The sequence below is a fragment of the Enoplosus armatus genome, chromosome 7 (genome assembly GCF_043641665.1).
Source record: "Enoplosus armatus isolate fEnoArm2 chromosome 7, fEnoArm2.hap1, whole genome shotgun sequence".
In the NCBI taxonomy this organism is placed as follows: domain Eukaryota; kingdom Metazoa; phylum Chordata; class Actinopteri; order Centrarchiformes; family Enoplosidae; genus Enoplosus; species Enoplosus armatus.
The window spans coordinates 7,052,578-7,071,210 of record NC_092186.1 but is presented as its reverse complement, the minus strand read 5'-3'; the positions used below and the strand labels follow the sequence as shown (position 1 = coordinate 7,071,210).

At 40.9% G+C, this 18,633-nt stretch overlaps 2 protein-coding genes across 2 annotated transcripts; one reads left to right on the top strand and one right to left on the bottom strand.

The window, feature by feature from the left end:
- Positions 1 to 1,136: 1,136 nt before the first annotated feature.
- lnp1 (leukemia NUP98 fusion partner 1) lies at positions 1,137 to 7,169 on the bottom strand. The gene is made up of 5 exons (XM_070908869.1): positions 6,984 to 7,169; positions 3,535 to 3,771; positions 2,798 to 2,896; positions 2,486 to 2,545; positions 1,137 to 1,244 (listed from the first exon to the last, which is right to left on the bottom strand). The coding sequence occupies exons 1-5, from the start codon at positions 7,167 to 7,169 to the stop codon at positions 1,137 to 1,139; spliced, it is 690 nt and encodes a 229-aa protein (XP_070764970.1).
- Positions 7,170 to 10,582: 3,413 nt separating this feature from the next.
- Positions 10,583 to 18,350, top strand: tomm70a (translocase of outer mitochondrial membrane 70 homolog A (S. cerevisiae)). The gene is made up of 12 exons (XM_070908917.1): positions 10,583 to 10,835; positions 12,068 to 12,241; positions 12,973 to 13,099; positions 13,200 to 13,309; positions 13,406 to 13,554; positions 14,900 to 15,107; positions 15,486 to 15,620; positions 15,763 to 15,870; positions 15,991 to 16,107; positions 16,214 to 16,311; positions 16,407 to 16,529; positions 16,611 to 18,350. The coding sequence occupies exons 1-12, from the start codon at positions 10,602 to 10,604 to the stop codon at positions 16,762 to 16,764; spliced, it is 1,737 nt and encodes a 578-aa protein (XP_070765018.1). The 5' UTR covers positions 10,583 to 10,601; the 3' UTR covers positions 16,765 to 18,350.
- Positions 18,351 to 18,633: the final 283 nt, after the last annotated feature.

Genomic DNA, 18,633 nt, shown 5'->3' with positions numbered 1-18,633 from the left:
TGGAATGGAGCCATCATTAATATTATTAGTTACGCCTGTGCTTTACCAGATAAGCCAAAATGTCTGAGAAAGATCTATTATGGTGTTGCCATTGTTATTATGGGATTTGAATACTTGTTATTATTGGCCTTGTTGCGGGCTGCAGGGGTTATAATCTGAACAATGACAGCAAAGTGAATTGAGAGAACTGCTGTAAATGATACATTCAGACATAGAAAAGTGCACATTTGTTGAAGGAAAGCCACATTAAGCAAGGGAGTGTCGCATCAGTGTGTTTTTATTTAGAAGTGCGAGACCACAGCAGCGGAAAACAGTGCTGTGTGTCACCAGTTTGTTCTCAGGGAAGCAGCTGAAGGCTGACGCTGCTTCTGGCTGGTTGTGTGTTGATCGTTGTGTCACTATAGCTGTCCTACAGCTGTCAAGGCTTTGGCAGTGTGGAGATCTGTAGTTTTGGTCTGAGTAAAAAACTTTTAACATGTAGGAGAGGACAGCAAATATAGCTTAGTTACAATGTAATTTCCCTTTTAAAGAGATAAGAAAATAACTTCCATGTTGTAATTATACTGATCCTAACAAACTCTATCTGTGCTGCCGAGTGCAAACAGATTCATTTTGGTTGGACATAAATCCAGCTAGCCTGGCTCTGTCAAAAGGTAACGAAATCCTCCTACCAGCACATCTGAAGCTCACCAGTTGACATGTTACATCTCCATACAAAAACTGAGGAGTAAAAACGTCCTAATGTCCTCGTGCAAAAAATATATATAATTCATCTTTCTGTAATTTGCTTCATAAAACTGCAGGTTCAATGCAGTGTTTTAAGTGTCTTCAGAATATTTTTTGACACTAATAAAACCTCTACACAGAACTGCTTTTAATCTTATATAAATAAACACCACCAGATTACAAATTTCTCTCTCTTATTGAGGGGCACTGAACTCTCGTACAGCATTCAGGGCCCTCCCAGGACAGAGGATGATCTAAAGTCTCCTCTCTGAGCACTGTTTTGAGGCCACCCTCACATGTTGACTAACGAGCAGCGGGTGTTCATGCAGGAGGGCTGAGGTGTGGCGGAGGCCTGGGGGTCAGTGGGTCACATGGGCATGCAGGCATGGCAGGTGTAGGTTCGGGGACCGTTATGGGACTTTGGTGCGGGACGACAACCAGTAGAGGGGCTTCGGCATGAACACGTGGACACGGCATGTGGGACACATCTGTTTCTTCCACAGCCACTGCTCCACGCACTGAAACACATTTTAAAAAGGGATTATTATGCCGGCTGTAGATATTTTTCAGCCAGGCTGAATGTTTATGAATTCTGCAGGAATTGATTTCCCTCACTGATGCCAGGAGGTAATTTCCAACATGCCGACCTACAGTCAGCGTATGCACGACAGGATCAACAGTGACCCTGACCCCGTGACGTGAGGACACGGCTCTCACGTGTTTTAATCATACATCCACTGTATTGTTGAAGGAGTGCAGTTATTATTCTCTTCTTAAAAAGTTATAGAGCAGCTAAGTTACAAAGTAGATACATTTAAACTTGAGAACTTATTTATCTTTGTTATTTATTTACTTTTTTTTCTTGTCTGCTACAACACAAAATACAAACACTGAAGTTATGACTGAGCACAAAAACACACATCATCATTTTGGATGTCATTAAAGCGACTTCCAAGCAATCAAAATGACACAGTATATAACATTACTGCAAACAGTAAATAGAAAGACACGGCCAAGTCACATGAATGTTCCATATTAAATATTTGTAACGTGTTTGTACTTTTCACACTACTTAAATTATATTGTAGTTTTGCTGAAAGACTTTTTAGAACGTAGTAAATTTATGTTATATTAAATATTAAATATTAAATAATATTTAAAATAATTTTAAGAATGTCACCAGAAAGATATTGGCAAGGTTGAGTCATAACTGAACATAAAGTACCATTACATGACCTGTTAATAACTTGACATGCTTTATTTATACAACTATGAAGCAAGTGTTTTATACATCTCATTTATATAAGTGGTAGGTCTATCATCTGGCAGTTGGGAAATCAAGCAGGAAAATTTGATCAAATATTCACACTCAGGTTTTTCCTAATAAAGTGTTTCACAAAGTGAAATGTTTTCTTTTTGAAAATTCAAAATGTTTTTACAATTAGGAATTAGGATTTATAGATCCTCCTAAATATGTTAAGAGTGGTAATGACTCCAAAGCCCACAGGACAGTTTTACAGGATCAGGTCAGGCACAGTCAAGGCCCTGAGATTGAAACACTTGAACGTCACACCACACAGCAGTAACAGTTCAGGACAGGATCCTGATGTTTGGTGGCAAATCCGGCATTGAGATCTTCCACAGAATGATATCAGCGATGTCTCCGCAGGGAAAGCTGGCGACGGAGTGTGTGCTGCTCCTTCTCCGTGTTGATCGGCCCGTCTGCCGACTTCCTCCTCTCGTCCGAGAGTCTCCTCACCTGAAGGGCTGCTGCATCGCTGCCGCTGCGGGGCCGACACTGCTCTAACCGCCGAGCCGCCTTCAGCACCCACCAAGACATCAGACATCAGTAAGTCCTCAGACCAGGGGAAAGCTGTTAGAGCTCCATGCTTCCACAGAGATAAGCTTCAGTTGTGTGGGCAGACTGTTTTCATACCACTTCACATCATGCACATCCTGCATGCACCACGGATCTGATAGCTGACATGCTGGGATTGGAGAGAACGAGGTCGGGGCAGCCTAAACACAGTGTGGAGGAGACATGCGATGCGTCTGACTTGAGATGTTTTACCTCTTTGTGGAAGCGGTGCGTACAGTGCAGCTCTTGAACTCCGCCTCCATTCTTCAGCATGTCCTCATGGCAGATCAGGCACAACCTGTCGTCATCAGTCTGCAACAGAAAGAATCAACTTCCTTTTTAAATCACAACCAAAATGAATTGTAATACTACAGCAATTAAGTATTTATCTGGTATATTTACAGTATTAATGCTGTCTGGTGGCACTGTACTCCTAGTTTCCTCGTACTACCTACAACCACCCCTTTTATTTTGAAATCCTCCAAATGATTTGGATTATGCAAAGGCAAAAAATAAATATACTGTATGTCATTAACAGTAAATACACAGTACACAGTGTAGGCGTAAAAGGTCTGTTTTTGCTGTCCTGTCGAACCACAGACAGCCTCGAAAACATTACTTGTTTTGTTTTTTATTACAAGATGTAAAAATTAAATTAAAACCAGCTAAAATATTTAAAATATTAAAATACCCAAATACAGAAGTGATATAGCCATTTCATAAATTGTGAAATATCTTATTCTGCTATCACAAAAATACTGTTTATAATGAATAATATGAGATTTTGGGACCTGTCCACGATCCTGTGAGTACATTAAGGTAATACACCTTTTAATAGCACCTCTCCAAGTGTTAAGTGGATAATCTGCAACACTGGGCTAGTAAAAGAAAACTATAAAAGCTGCTTAAATTTGACATAACTTTATCATGCTTCTGCTCACCGTAGCCACGCTCTTCTTATCACGGAGACAAAGTCTCCTCTCGAATGACTCTGTGAGCTCTGGGATTGTGGTGATGCGGTTCTCTGGGATGGCTGACTTGGGACGGCTGTTGTCGTCTGAGGAGGCTCGACGAGCTCTCTGGTGGGGCCTGAACTCCCCCTTCTCCTCTCTCGTTTGGATGTGGCTCGGGGCGGGAGCCATGGACGCTGCATGGAGCCTGTTCAGCTTCATGGCATCTAATTGTGACTGCGGACCACACAGAGAAGGACAGGAAGTGCTATTACCCAAAAACATGTCCACAATGATTCAATCTCAGCTCAAAGGAAAATAATAGTGCAATATTTCCATGTTACCCATAACAGCCGAAAATGTGAAGAACTTTAAACTAGACAGACGACCACGCTGAGCTTTTGTCTGTGAATGGAATTAATCACTCCTAATGTTCTTAAGTAACATGTCAGCAAAGCACCCACCTAATTATAGTTGACCTCTTGACTTCAGCCAGTCGGTTCATTGATTATTTACACAACAGCAATAATCAGATCATTACACTTATATTTAACAGGTACAGTGGGGTCCAAATGTCTGAGACAACACTGACAATCTCAAATATTTTCACATAAACCTGGAAATAATCACAAAGTTTGACAGAAGAAGAACTTATGACATTTAAAATGCACTATTTTTTAGGTCAGCAATCAAATTTAAGCAAATGTGTGGCATTGACCAACTTAACTCTAAAAAGGTTAGGTTTATTTGAGTTGTATACCTTCCATTGAAGCATGCGATCAGATGACAGATTTGATCTACTCATCAAACTTCACTTAACTCAGCTGGCAGCCAGTGTTCACCTGTTATAAATATGGCTGTGCCTCAAGACAGTTGACAGCAGATCATTGCTTACTAAGTAGCATTGTGATCATGGGAAACACGGCATCCGAACTAAGTGAAAGTGTCAGAAGTCAAATTGTTGTTCTGAGCAAAGCACGACCAAAAGTGATGACACCATCAGAAGATCAATACATCAAGCTTGGTTCCCTGAGAGATAAAAAAAAGCAACTTCATCACAGATACAGAATCTGCTAAATAAAGAACGCCAGACTTCAATCAGCAAAAGTCCTGTCAAAAGAAGGCTGTCTTGTAGCGGTCTCAGAGGACGAGTAGCAGTTTCTAAACCACTTATCAGAAGCGCAGAAGGCCAAAGGCTTGGGGTGGGCTAAGAAATACCAGCCTTTTTACTGTGGAAGACTGGAAAAAGTCCTATTTAGTGATGAATCCAAGTTAGAGATTCATGGCAGTAACAGAAGGGTGTATGTAAGGAGACTAACAGGACAGAGAATGATACGCTGGAGTTGGACCCCTGCACCGAAACAACTACACCATAACCAAGGAGTAGTCCCACTCCATCGTACTGCGGCAGGATAATGACCCCAAACACACCTCAAAGCTTTGCAAGAACTACTTGAAGACCAAAGAAGACCAAGGAGTCCTGACTGTCATGGACTTTCCTCCATAGTCACCTGACCTCAACCCCATTGAACATTTATGGGGGCGCTTGAAGACTCAGAAAGCTTGTAGAGTCCATGCCAGCTGGAGTGCATGCGGCCATTAAAGCAAAAGGGGGACATACCAAATACTAAGATTTTCTGAAATTCCTGTACATTTTTCAAAGATTCAACTTTTCACTCAAATTGTTAAGCTCATATTATCTTTTGTAATGAAACAAAAAATGTATTACATTTGAAACAAGTGCAAAATAGAAGTATCTTGACTAGTGGTCTCAGACTTTTGGACCCCTCTGCTGATGATAAAATCAACAATTCAGTTGTGTGGTGAGTGCTCACCTTCATACCAAGATGCAGTGTTACACAAGTTGAGATACTCACAAGAGGCACGGCGCAGCAGAGGCTGAGATATCCTGACTTTTAGTCCCTAGTTTTGGTCAAGCTCCAAAGATTCTGGATCCTACATTTCCCATAGTGCAACACAGTAGCGTCTTTTAGTGAGATCCTCCCTTCCTAATAGATGATCACCTCTTTCCCAATTTGTAATACAGATTGTCTCCAAGCTAAAGCTGAGACGTGATAAATCAGTGGAGTGTCCCTTTAAGAACCCAAGTACAAGACAAAGCTCAGTGGTTTGAAGCATATTGTGTGTTTACGTTTGTAAACAGTGTCTAAAAAGACTGCATAACAGTACATATCTCTTTATGGATTCATAGTTGGGTCATTTGGGTCTTTCCACCTCTGGATCAAATTATCTGTGTTGGCAGAGGCAAGCACAGGCTTTCACACTGAAAAAAAAAATTCAGATTTTCATCTGAGCTGCAGCCACGCTGCGCTTTGTGTAACGCCACTGAGAGGCCAATCCATATGAGCACGTGTCGTCATGTCTCTCATCAGCTGCGTTTGTTTCTCAAAACCTGCCAGTTAACTGGTTTCTTTGGTTCCCAAGGAATAAAACTAAAGACCTCCACATGTCACCGAAATATAAGTGCAACTCTAATCACATGCCACCTGCATCTGCTTTTATGGAAAGAAAAACATAAATTAAGCGCTTATTGTTTGCTTGTCCGTTTTAAGCATACGGGGTATATGTCTACATTGTGGTAAACATCCACTCTTATTTACCAAACCTGTTTAATTCTCCTTGAGCATATGGAGTATCTCCTGTATGAGCCACAAGCGTGCTGCTGTGCAGCTGGCATTGACCTCTGACCTCCCTGTGACTTGGGGACAAGTGAAAAGTCAGTTCCCTTATGGCAATGATTAAAGAAACACATCATTTCCTCTATTTTTGTAAGAGCTGTTGCATGGGACAGTCCATGACTAAAAAACATTTTTATAAAGGAATATGATTTCCTGTTTCAGAGATAAATGCTGAGCAATATCTTTAAAACAGATCAAAGACCAGGCCCGCAACCAGGTCTGTATTCATTTGAAAGTCTTGATGTCAGCATGTGGCAGAACATTTGCACACTGTTTAACCACACTGATGTAAAGTAATAGAGAACATTGGAGATATACTCGTTCATCAGCAGACATTTATTGGTCGAGGCAAACTACAGGTCAGGACATCCTATTACTACTATTAAACACTATAACAGACCTACATAGCCGGCATAGTGCTCATACCAACGTGTGGGTTTTCCACGCCTGTATATATACACAGTATATACAGGAGTTAATCTACTGCCAAAATATAAATAAGATCAATCTCTTCTTTCTTTTCCAAGCGTATTACTTTGATATAGTGTACGTTTACCTGTAACTTTTTGATTTTGATTAATACAGTCATTTTTTGTTAATTTATTCTTAAAGGTAATTTTCTTCATACTGTGGTCTGACATGGGTATTTTGGTAAAAGGGTGTTGCTGCTGTTTATATGTCAATGCAAATAAATATTGTACACCGAACAAAGTCACATGCATGCATCCACTAAAAGCTGGTGGTCCTTACCACAGTCGGTAGTGATGCTCTTCGATCAGCTTGTGTTTTCGCAGGTCTTCTGAAACTGCGTTTTCTGTCTCTGGAGTGTCCGGATTCTGCTCCGTGACCCCAGTAACTGCTCATCCATTTTGTGAAGTTACCATCGTCATCCTCATCATTGTCCGTATTGAAAGCAGGCAGGAGCCTGAGAGACATGATGGAGTTGCGCAGGGAGCCTCTCGGCGCTGCGAGTCCCAGTGCAACAGATGAAAGTGTGATCCCAGCCGAGCGGTACAGAGAGTAAAGACAACACTGAGCTGACCTACTAAGCCTCTCACTGACTGTCTGCTCTACTACACAGCACTGTCCCACAAGGCAAAGGTAACTTACTTCAATACGATCCCTCTGGAGCCTCAACCACTCCTGCTGTAGTTGTGTTATTCTTGGATGATCCAAAAATAAACTGCAGAGCTTTTGCTCAAGTCTTTAAATACGTGACTCCCCTATAATCTATTCAACACGGCTGGGAGAAAGTAAAAATGGAGGTGATGCAAACAAACAGGGAGGTGGGAGGCAGACAGGAGCGGCTAGTATTTTGGCGCTGGGTGGGTGATGTGACCACTGCTTTTAATCTTTCCATTACAGTGGGCCTGGGGGTAGACAGCTGAAACTCCAATTTCCCCATACTTTCCACTCGCTGAGTACATCAAACCTGTCAATAATTATGGAGTGCAGGCTCCCCTGTCTGCTGCTGTATGCTGTAAGCCCGCGGCTTGTGTAATACAGGGCAGAGAGGCAGCATATCTTTTCATATTACACTGGGTACTACTGAATCATGTTTTCTTTTCGCCTGCCTTTATTTTCAGAGGTTCAAAATTGTCAAGTGTAATTTTGAAATGAAAGAAACTCAACTGTGTGTCCACAATTCAGCAACAGCATTTGTACAAGTTGGAAGCAAAATATTGTATGAAGGAGCTCCACTTCACCAAAGCACATATGTGGTTAGTTCACTGTCAATGCAACGCCATCAAGCATATCACATATTAGATACATAATTTATAATTTATAATTTGAATTTAAATTGTGCGGAGCTACGTTGGATCAGAAAATAGGACTCAGAAACACATTATTATATTTTAACACATTTTTTTATTCTACACTTTCAATGAATTCAAGAGAACACATTACCAAGATTAAATATATAATATTATGGTACCTGGAGTGTCCACGAGTGCTCTGAAACTGAACTGAACTTTACGTGCTATTTGAAGTTACCTGATCCTGTTATCCCACTACAATGTTGTAAATGTATGCAAGTATTATAACACTTGGTTTGCCTAAAACGTTGACATGGCAGTGATGTACAAACTGCAAAGTACAGTAACACTTTTTAAAGTTTCTTTGCTTCAGGTAGAGGAATGTCTTGAGATTAAATTTACACTTGAACATGAACAAAATCTTCCTTCACAAACTAAAAGGATCAAAGTGCTGCCAATCATCTCAGAGACCTGAGTCTCAAAGAGGGAGGACTAATCTGTCTGAGCGCTGCTATGAGACGTTCATGCTGCTTTGTCATGTAACCTCAGATCATGACCGGGAACGAGATTACGGTAATCTGTTGTTTTTTCCAAAGATGGGAGCCAATTAAGGTTGCACCCAAACACAAGAAAACAATAAGTACTATTTATATATGCCTACATGATGCTTGAGTATACAAATCTTCCATTCAAATAACCCAAAATTTTCGAATTACAGGAAAATAATTCAGTAATCAGTTTACAAATCAACAATTGAAGCAAATAACACCAATGCTATGTTTCAAATCTACAGGACTACAACTGATTCCACTTACTTTCTCTTCTGTATGTGTGTCACAAATCTGCTAAGTAGTATTACAAAATACTTTTTGGAACCCAGCCCAAGTAGCCAGAGAACAAAGAGATCAACTTAAACTGTATAAATAAAATGTAGCTGCATGTGGAAGTTAATCTGATTACATGATCTAACTGGCATCATTTGGTGTATTTATGTAGTAAAGACGTCCCCGCTCCTGTCCTCCCAGCACTACAGGAGCAGAGACACGTCTCAGTGGTCACAGGTGTCCAAACATGTAGTGGCAGCGACTAAAACTAAGCCAGGCTGTGCTAACAATACCAGGCACAGTTTACAGGAGTAACGGGCAGAGTCAGGAATAGCTAGAAGATCAGACATCCTTATTGTAACATCTGTCAGTCACCCCCTTTTCACCTTTCCAAAGCAACAGTGTCTGCTGGGTCATTGAGGAGAGACACAGCAGCACACACGCAATACACAAGGTTATCGTGTCTCATCACGTGGCAAAATTGATTTTATGGCTTTTCAAAACAAGCTACTGTGTCAGTGTAGAATGGATTATTTTGAGGGCAGCAACATGTTTTAAGCTACTCACCCGGGACAGATCAAAAAGTACACATTTCTACATGTTTATTCTTAATTTAGTAGAAATTATGAATAATAAACTGTTTATTAAGTACAGAAATGTCTCTTTCATTTGATACAACTCCAAAAACAATATGTAGCCGACTGTGTGAATAGGTTACTAGTCAGTCCTTGAATTATAGAGCACCTCATGAGGGAATAGTTTTGTCTATGTGGCTGCAATGACAGGGCTCCTCATTACGCAGGCTTCCCTCTAACCAGCTGAATACAGTTGACTTTGAAAATGGTTCAGTGCTGGTCACTGTTTTAGGACACATGGCCTTGGGCGCAAATTGAGCAGTCAGGCTACACCACCGTCCAGACAGACCGACACACAGCTCCGAAATGGGACAGAGAGGAGACTGAACTTGGCAGAGACGCAAACAACAAACAAGCTCATATGATAAATCCACATTGATCAGGATCAAATGAAGTGTTGTTGCTGGGGATGAAAGATGTTGGCAACTTAAAAAGAAACTAGTCTTCACTATTGAAACTTATTAGACTGCATTGCAGCACTGTCTGTTAGCTTTATGTGTATGTGCAGAGGTATACAGACAGCACTCTTAGTTCAAGTGGTGGTTTCTGTACAGTACGAGAGTGGGCACGAGCATGGATTCATAGAGAGAGTCAGCAGCACTGCCGCCTGGTGGCTGCAGTCAACCTACATACAGACAAATTCATACTTTTTCAAGATTCAAAAACATCATTCACTTGGTATGATTGCCATTTTAATTATTTTTTAATTATCTCAAATGATCCGATTTTTCTTCTAATTATTTCTAACAAAAACTGAATTATTATTATTACTGGAAAAGCAGGTAGTTGCCTAAATGTCTTTAACCTTCAAACCTGCAGCCCTCATGTTTTTATTGGTTTGTTCTTGATGTCTACATCATTGGCACAATCCTAGATAACAACTAAAACTAACTTCTGTGGGCAAGATTTACCTGATCGTGGTTTCCATGGCATCATGTATCTTACTTCTCAGCTGCTCTGAGATGATGTTTGGACTACAAAACGCCACTGTCGTACTACAACTACACACAGCCCCGTGGCTTGTCCGCCAGCATCCCATAATTCCTCGCGGTGTGTATGTGTGACCTCTCGGAGCACAGGAAGAAGAAGTGGCAGTCGCTCACGCTGTCTAGTGGTGGTTCTGGCTGGCTAACTCTCGCTCGGTTGTAGATCATGGCTGCTTCAAAGCCGGTCGAGCCGCAGTCCGGGACTGGACTACCCCGCTGGCAGCTGGCACTGTTAGTCGGGACTCCCATAGTGCTGGGAGTGGGGGCGGTTTACCTCTGGAATCGCAGCAGGACGAAGGAAAGGAAAGGGACCGGGGAGCGCAAAACACCAGAAGGCAGCGCCAGTCCCGTGCAGGGCCAAGACGGCGCACTACGAGACAGCCGAGAGCAGGAGAACATGGTAACGTTACCGTTAACGTTACCGTTGCCTAGAGACTCATCCATCCTCTGCTGTTAATTTAACACTCCCCACATTAGCACGAGTTGCCATCATGCAGTGTGTACACATTTCTGACTAAACGTGTCATTATCGTTAAAGTACAGTCAAGGACACCTACCGTTACTGTCACTGACAGTGACAGCTACCTTCACGAGCGCGAGGCCGATAGCAACCTGTTCATCGCTGGTGGATTAGCCAATGTTAATTGCTAGCTAGCTGCCTCCTAAGCTAACGTTATCAGGGTAGCTAGCACGCTAGGTTAACCAGCCCGGTTGTAAATGTCCAACTTTACACGACTGTAAAGCAAGCATGGTCGACATAGAACAACATGGAGACAATAAATAGCATAGCTTTATAATTGTAATCTTTTTGGGCATGCTAGCTAACGTTATCTTCTCTGAAAGTCGAGTGGGGCGGGGATGGCTGTCATTTGAACCAGTGTGTTTTAGGCAGAGGCAGTTTTATGAGGTGGTATAACACACCAGAGGTGGCTGTCAACTCATTCACTTTGCGGTATGTTTAGTTTAGTTTATTCGACATAATAATAGCATTGGAACCGCATCATGCAATTCTGCACAAGCACCGTATGCAGTGTATTTAGTGTAACGCTAATTTATTTATCAGTGTGGGAAATGTGCAATAACGCTATCAGTATTAACGGTACTCATTTACTCCAGAGTCCAGAGACCAAGAATCTAACGTTTTCTTTTTGACTGTGATTAACTAAAGCCATGCTGCAGTAGGGCTGTAGTATAATTAAATAGACCGTTTACCCAGCCTCAATTTAGTGGCAGTGCTCACAGGTATATTGTCAGTGAGAGGTGTCTTGGGGTCTGGCGTAGTTGTGTGTGAATGTTTTGAATTCTTCCTGCATTCATGTAAGAGGGGGGAAAAACAGATGCCCATTCATAAGTATGGCTTCCTAATAATATATACAATATGTAATAATAAATACCATTGTGTAATTATTAGTGTGAGTTGTTATCCTGAAGTCAGTGGATCTGTACGCGTAGTAGTTGTTTCAAGAAATTGTTTCTTAACAATTTTATTGCTAAAATGTAAAAATGTTGGCAGTACACTAGCACAGCCTATTGCAGTATCATTAGGCTCTTCAATCTTTAAACCAGTCCACTGAGTCGCAGAGGAGACCATTTAATCATTAAATATTGCCTTCTCTCTCCTCTCTCATTTAGAGCCCATTGGATCGGGCCCAAGCAGCAAAGAACAAGGGTAACAAGTACTTTAAGGCTGGCAAGTATGAGAACGCCATCCAATGCTACACAGAGGCCATTGCTCTCTGCCCCACAGAGCAAAAGAGTGATTTGTCGACATTTTACCAGAACAGAGCAGCAGCCTACGAACAGCAGGTTGGTATCACCTTCTTTTTAATCTGTGCAGAGCTTGTAAATGGAAAGCTATATGGGTCAATACTTCTGGCTCTGCATTGAACTTAAAATATGTCTGAAATGGCTTCAATGCACGTTAAAGCATCCTCCTCTTCTTCTTCTTCTCACAACTTAATGCCAAGAGAGACGGCATGCCTCTGCAGAAAGAAAAGTGGTTACTCCTCTTTGGTCAATGTGTAGCAGATTCTGTGCAAATCATCAACAATCTCAAATCTTTCCACCCTCATGTTTGACTGAAGGTTTACCTCACAGAGGTTAATGCAACCTCACAAGGTCTTCTGCTCCCATAAGCTCTCCCAACTAAAAGTGTAATGTTGAAAGTGTTATTATCCAGTGAAGAAGATGTCATTACAGTTGTCAGCAGTGAAACGTTTTGGCCCATTTAGACTTGTTTTGTAAGTGTCCCCCTCCCTTTTGGGCTGCAGTTTGCAAGGCATGTTTTGACAGTACTTTTTACTGACTTTGTTATGATGTTTGTCTTGGTTATAGATGCTGTTCTGGTTTTAAGAATAGTTTTATATATTGGTATTCAGATGTCATTGACACTATAGGTCTCTTGGTCCACTTCAAAACATACTGTGTCTCCATTGTACCTGTAAGCCTTCTCTGGGTAGCGGATAAATGTATGTACCACTGTGTATTCAGCTGCAGACATGTTTTGGAAGATAACCAGCTTAAAACTATTATTTCAGATGAAATGGACAGAAGTGGTACAGGACTGCTCTCAGGCTGTGGAACTGAATCCACGCTATGTCAAGGCTCTGTTCAGGAGGGCTAAGGCTCTGGAAAAACTAGACAACAAGAAGGAGTGCCTCGAGGGTGAGACACTCCTTTCTTCTAAAAATGTTCTTGTACAAGTTTAACTTAAAATGTGTGACAGTTTATTTACTGTCAGTTTTGTTCCCTGTGTATCCTCCAGACGTCACGGCGGTGTGTATTCTTGAGGCCTTCCAGAACCAACAGAGCATGCTGCTAGCAGACAAGGTGCTGAAACAGCTGGGAAAAGAGAAGGCCAAAGACAAATACAAGGTATTTCTCCACTTTTAGAGACTTTTGTTTCAATTTTACTTCTCTGAATTGTCACGGTAAACATATTCTTTTTTTTTTTAAACCCCTCTTCTGTAGAACCGTGAACCCATGATGCCTTCTCCTCAGTTCATCAAATCCTACTTTAGCTCCTTCACCGATGACATAATCTCGCAGCCCCTGCAGAAGGGGGAGAAGAAAGATGAAGACAAGGACAAGGAGGGCGAGGCAGCTGAGGTCACTGGAAGGTCAGAACGTTTACTCAGTATCAATATAGTTTGTGCACTTGGGTTGTAGCAGGAGAGACGGAGGAGCTGCTGGCAGGGATCTTTGTCCCTGTGTTGACTTTAATGATAATGTGGCCTTTTCATTTTCATTTTCACTTTTGTGTCTGACTGGGAGTACAGGGAGTTGTATGACAAGCAGGGCAGGGACTGTAAAAATGCTAAACTGAAATTAAACTTAATGGCAGAAAAATGTCTTTCTGCCCTTTTTAGAAGAAGAAGACATTGAAGATATTGTGCATAGTGTGTGCTAGAGGAGGCAGCACTGAATTGTCAAATTGCAAATGACGCATCCTTCACCAAATGTCATGGTATTCCACTTCAGATTTTAATGTACATCTGGAAATTGTATCCTTACTGTTTTGTTGAGGATTTCTAACATGTCAGGCATGTTGTTGAGAACATGGCACTGACCTGAATGTGGATACTGAGGTAAACTTCCGGGGATCGTAATCAAAAGTTTGTGCACTTGGGTTGTAGCAGGAGAGACGGAGGAGCTGCTGGCAGGGATCTTTGTCCCTGTGTTGACTTTAATGATAATGTGGCCTTTTCATTTTCATTTTCACTTTTGTGTCTGACTGGGAGTACAGGGAGTTGTATGACAAGCAGGGCAGGGACTGTAAAAATGCTAAACTGAAATTAAACTTAATGGCAGAAAAATGTCTTTCTGCCCTTTTTAGAAGAAGAAGACATTGAAGATATTGTGCATAGTGTGTGCTAGTCCACTTCAGATTTTAATGTACATCTGGAAATTGTATCCTTACTGTTTTGTTGAGGATTTCTAACATGTCAGGCATGTTGTTGAGAACATGGCACTGACCTGAATGTGGATACTGAGGTAAACTTCCGGGGATCGTAATCAAAATGACCCACAAAAAAATCTGTGGGTCATTGATGTTTTATCAAAACCTCCTTATATTTGTGCACAACAACATGTGCTGTTAATCGAGCACTAGGTAGTGCATTTAATGTGCAAACTCCCATTCATTTTACCCATACTAATCACAGAGTTTACAATTCAGTTACATAGGAGGCAAGCGGTGAGTGGAAGCTAAAGATTACGCTGTTGAGAAAACTGATTTTACAATATGCATCTTAAATTGATTCACTTTTAAATTCTGGATTAATTCATAACTATGGCAAAATGTTCACTTCACAACTACAACAATGAAGTGTTATGAATTCGCTACTGCTCTGATTCGCACCTCTTTCTGGCTTTTTCTCCGTGGCAAAAATGCGGCTGTTTGCAAAACTGAATTATCACCTGGTAGATTAACACTTTTCCTCATCTGTTCTTCCACCTCTTCAGCTCTGGGTACCTGAAGGCAAAGCAGTACATGGAGGAGGAGAACTATGACAAAATCATCAGTGAATGCACCAAGGAGATCGAGTCAGGCGGCCGATACACTGCCGAGGCTCTCCTCCTGCGTGCCACTTTCTACCTGCTGATTGGTAATGCTACTGCTGCTCAACCTGATTTGGACCGGGTGATCAACATGCAGGACGCCAATGTGAAGGTGCCGATGTTTCTTTGATACAGCCTGTTAGTCAAAAATACCAGGGCAATTTGATATAAGGGGCTAAGCTTATTTTATAGCATATTGCTAGCATCTAGTAGCCTGTGTTGATCTGCAGATAATCTATGGGATTTGGTAACTCTTGAGCACAGTGCACACCAATGTGGGGAATAATTCTTAAATCACATGAGGATCATTTCAGTGCAGTTCCTGGTTCCAGTTCCTAAATACATTGTCTGACAAACATGCCCCCTTTACTGATTATTGTATTTTTTATACAAGCAAAGGAGGCATGGAGTGGATGCACTGATTAGCCTTGACTCGAATGCCTGCCATTTCCTCACTGTTGATTTGTAACCTATCGTCTAATTTTTACAGCTACGAGCCAATGCTTTGATCAAGCGTGGAAGCATGTACATGCAGCAGCAGCAGCCCATGCTCTCTACACAAGACTTCAACATGGCTGCCGAGATTGACACAAGCAACCCTGATGTCTATCACCACAGGGGTCAGGTAAGAGTGTGGTTTAAGTGGTTTCAGTTTGTTAACGGATTGGCCGTCAGTTGATAACTAAATAACTTCATGTTTGACACATTTAATGCTGTACACATTTTGTCAAACCTCATAACAAGTGTGCTCTGTGTTTCCCTCTCAGCTGAAAATCTTGTTGGACCAGGTGGACGAGGCTGTGGGAGACTTTGATGAGTGCATCCTGCTCAGGCCCGACTCTGCTCTCGCCCAGGCACAGAAATGCTTTGCTCTTGTAAGTAATCAACTAAAGACAATTTGACCTATCTCATAAATAAACGTTGGTGCCTGTAGCATTTAATGCCTGCTAAAATTCAAGAATAGCTGCTGTGTTTCTTTGTCTTGCATTCTTCAGTACAGACAAGCGTATACTGGAAACAACCCATCACAAGTACAGACCGCCATGGACGGCTTTGAGGACGTTATCAGAAGGTTCCCCAAATGTGCTGAGGGCTACGCTCTTTATGCTCAGGTGCACAATCAAAAGCTTGATTTTCAATTTACACATCAGCAGATGCTTTAGTTCTCATTTGCTATAGACGTTGTGGATGTGTTCAACACAACTGTTTGTTTTTCAGGCTTTGACTGATCAGCAGCAGTTTGGAAAAGCAGACGAGATGTATGACAAGTGTATCGAACTGGAACCAGACAATGCTACCACATATGTCCACAAGGGGTAGGCATTTCTTTACCTTTTTATATAGGCGTGTAGTAACATGTGATTCATGTGTAAATTAGTCATCAGGTGTTAATTGTTCAATGTATGTCCAGTTTGTTACAGCTTCAGTGGAAACAAGACCTTGACTTGGGTCTGGAGCTCATCAGTAAGGCCATTGAAATTGACAACAAATGTGACTTTGCCTATGAAACTATGGGAACCATTGAAGTTCAAAGGTGAGATTAAAAATGTGACTCAATCTACACGTCATCAGACTTCTTGAAGCGCTTGAAATAACCAGATAACTTTCCTTTCAGGGGCAACCTGGACAAGGCAATAGAAATGTTCAACAAGGCCATTAACCTAGCCAAGTCGGAGATGGAGATGGCCCATTTGTATTCATTATGTGATGCAGCATATGCCCAGACAGAAGTGGCAAGGAAGTACGGGCTGAAACCTCCAACACTGTAACTCCTCCGCCAATTGATCGCCAATCTCTTCATCGCTCAATCTAACTGTGTTAAAAGTGCAACTGTCTGACTTAACTTTGATTTGTAAAAAAACAAGATTACTGGATTATATGAGGGTAAAAAAGGAAGAGCCCTGAATATATATAAATATATATACACCGTGTTTACATCACATGAAAGGGGTTTGTTATCACAGAAAGAAGGATTTCTAATCACAATCAAGGCCGTGATCCAGGCCTCTGGTTGACTTGGTGGTTGTCAGGGTGGGGGGGGGGGTCTTAAGCAACACAGCCCTTTGCTGACACTGAATTCAACCAGAACATCCTCCTCAAACCTTTTTTGTCGCTTAGAATCAAAGAGAAAGATTTTATCATCTAGAGGGAAAAACATACATGGACGGCCATGTATACCTGTCTAAATTACAAGTAACTGTACGATGTCAGAGAATTGAAATGTGCGCAGTCTGTTGAACCAATTACTGACTTAAAGGCTTTTGTGACACTTTTAATCTACAGAAACTACTGTGAGAGCTTTATGTAGTTCTAATGGACTGTTCACCTGTTAATTTACGCTGATCTAAAGTGGTTTTGTCCAGCTACTTTCATATTGTAACATACATTATCAGTTCTGAATGCAAGATTCAAATTATAGTCCCATGTGTAATGTCTGTGTTTGTAATGCTGGAATTGATCCGATGGGTGCAACAGAGAAGTTAGTTTAGCATCCTGAAGTTTTTTTTTTTATTATGGGATTGCCTGTTCTTTTTTTTCTTTTTTTTTTATATATACTTTGTGCAGCATGTTCACTTTATAAATAAATGTAAATGCAACGCTTTTGCTGTCTTGAACACTAGGAAAACCCAACTATAAGAGGCTTTGGGCAAAACACTTTTGATTAGAAAAACTTAACCAACTTTATGTCTGTAGTTTTTTGAGAATGTTACTTTTGAATCGCCTCTAGCGTCAGAAGATGTCACGAAGGATTGGATATTCTGTGTTTTTTCCTAGCTCAATTTAATGAGAGAAATATGATTTATTTTCTATTTTATTGTAAAATGTTTATTTTTCATGCTACATTTGGTTTCATCTTTTGACAGAGTAACCTGAAGAAAGTGGTTTTATTTTTTCTCCTTTTCAAATTGTATTCTCACAACCCAAGCCTTATTTCTTATCTCTTGGTACAGTGTATTATTTGGTCCTCAGGTTGCACCCATACTTGGTAAAAAAAAAAAATAAATAAAATTAGCCACCACTGCTGAATGTGTGTATGTTTTGGAACAATGTCAATTTTTAGAAAACTGACATTCATTCATGTAGTGGCAAAAATGGCTACATTTTATTGACTGTGTGGTAATACCAAGGAACCAAATCATGCATGAGAACGACTACTCTCAACAAAAGTCATCTTTCTTTAACTTACAGAATCAAACGAGTAAACCTTTCGAGAATTTGATGTAACTGTCAACAGGTAATCTGAAGATATCCACTAAATTTTGGCTGTTTTATAGAAATTACACTGACATTCTTCATCAACGATATGTATGGTGACCAAAGTGAAAGAGAATATGAATCCTAATAAAGTTATAATTCCTGGAATGAATTTGACCAAGTTTATTTTAGCCTGCACAGCCTTACATTCTGCAACTCAGTTTGAGCGCACTGACAACTCTTTGTCCTCTGTGACTTTGTTACAGTTAGAAACGTCACTGCTTTCATGCATTGAAGCTTCATATTTTTTATTTCCTTAATTTTTTTGCTTGTCTGGGTTTGATCCCGGTGATCTGTCATATTAATACTGCTGCTCAATACAGATAAATCAGTAGTTCACTCGTTTTCAGAAGGAAAGCAAATGAATAACAGCAGTTTAGACT

Bases quoted from the DNA above. Each gene is read 5' to 3' on its own strand.
- tomm70a (XM_070908917.1), top strand. From the start codon at position 10,602: ATGGCTGCTTCAAAGCCGGTCGAGCCGCAGTCCGGGACTGGACTACCC. The intron at 13,555-14,899 runs GTCAGAACGTTT...CCACCTCTTCAG, and splicing joins GCAGCTGAGGTCACTGGAAG to CTCTGGGTACCTGAAGGCAA. The intron at 16,530-16,610 runs GTGAGATTAAAA...CTTTCCTTTCAG, and splicing joins GGAACCATTGAAGTTCAAAG to GGGCAACCTGGACAAGGCAA.
- lnp1 (XM_070908869.1), bottom strand. From the start codon at position 7,169: ATGTCTCTCAGGCTCCTGCCTGCTTTCAATACGGACAATGATGAGGAT. The intron at 3,772-6,983 runs GTAAGGACCACC...TGTGGTCCGCAG, and splicing joins GAGCATCACTACCGACTGTG to TCACAATTAGATGCCATGAA. The intron at 1,245-2,485 runs GTGAGGAGACTC...AATGTGTTTCAG, and splicing joins GCGATGCAGCAGCCCTTCAG to TGCGTGGAGCAGTGGCTGTG.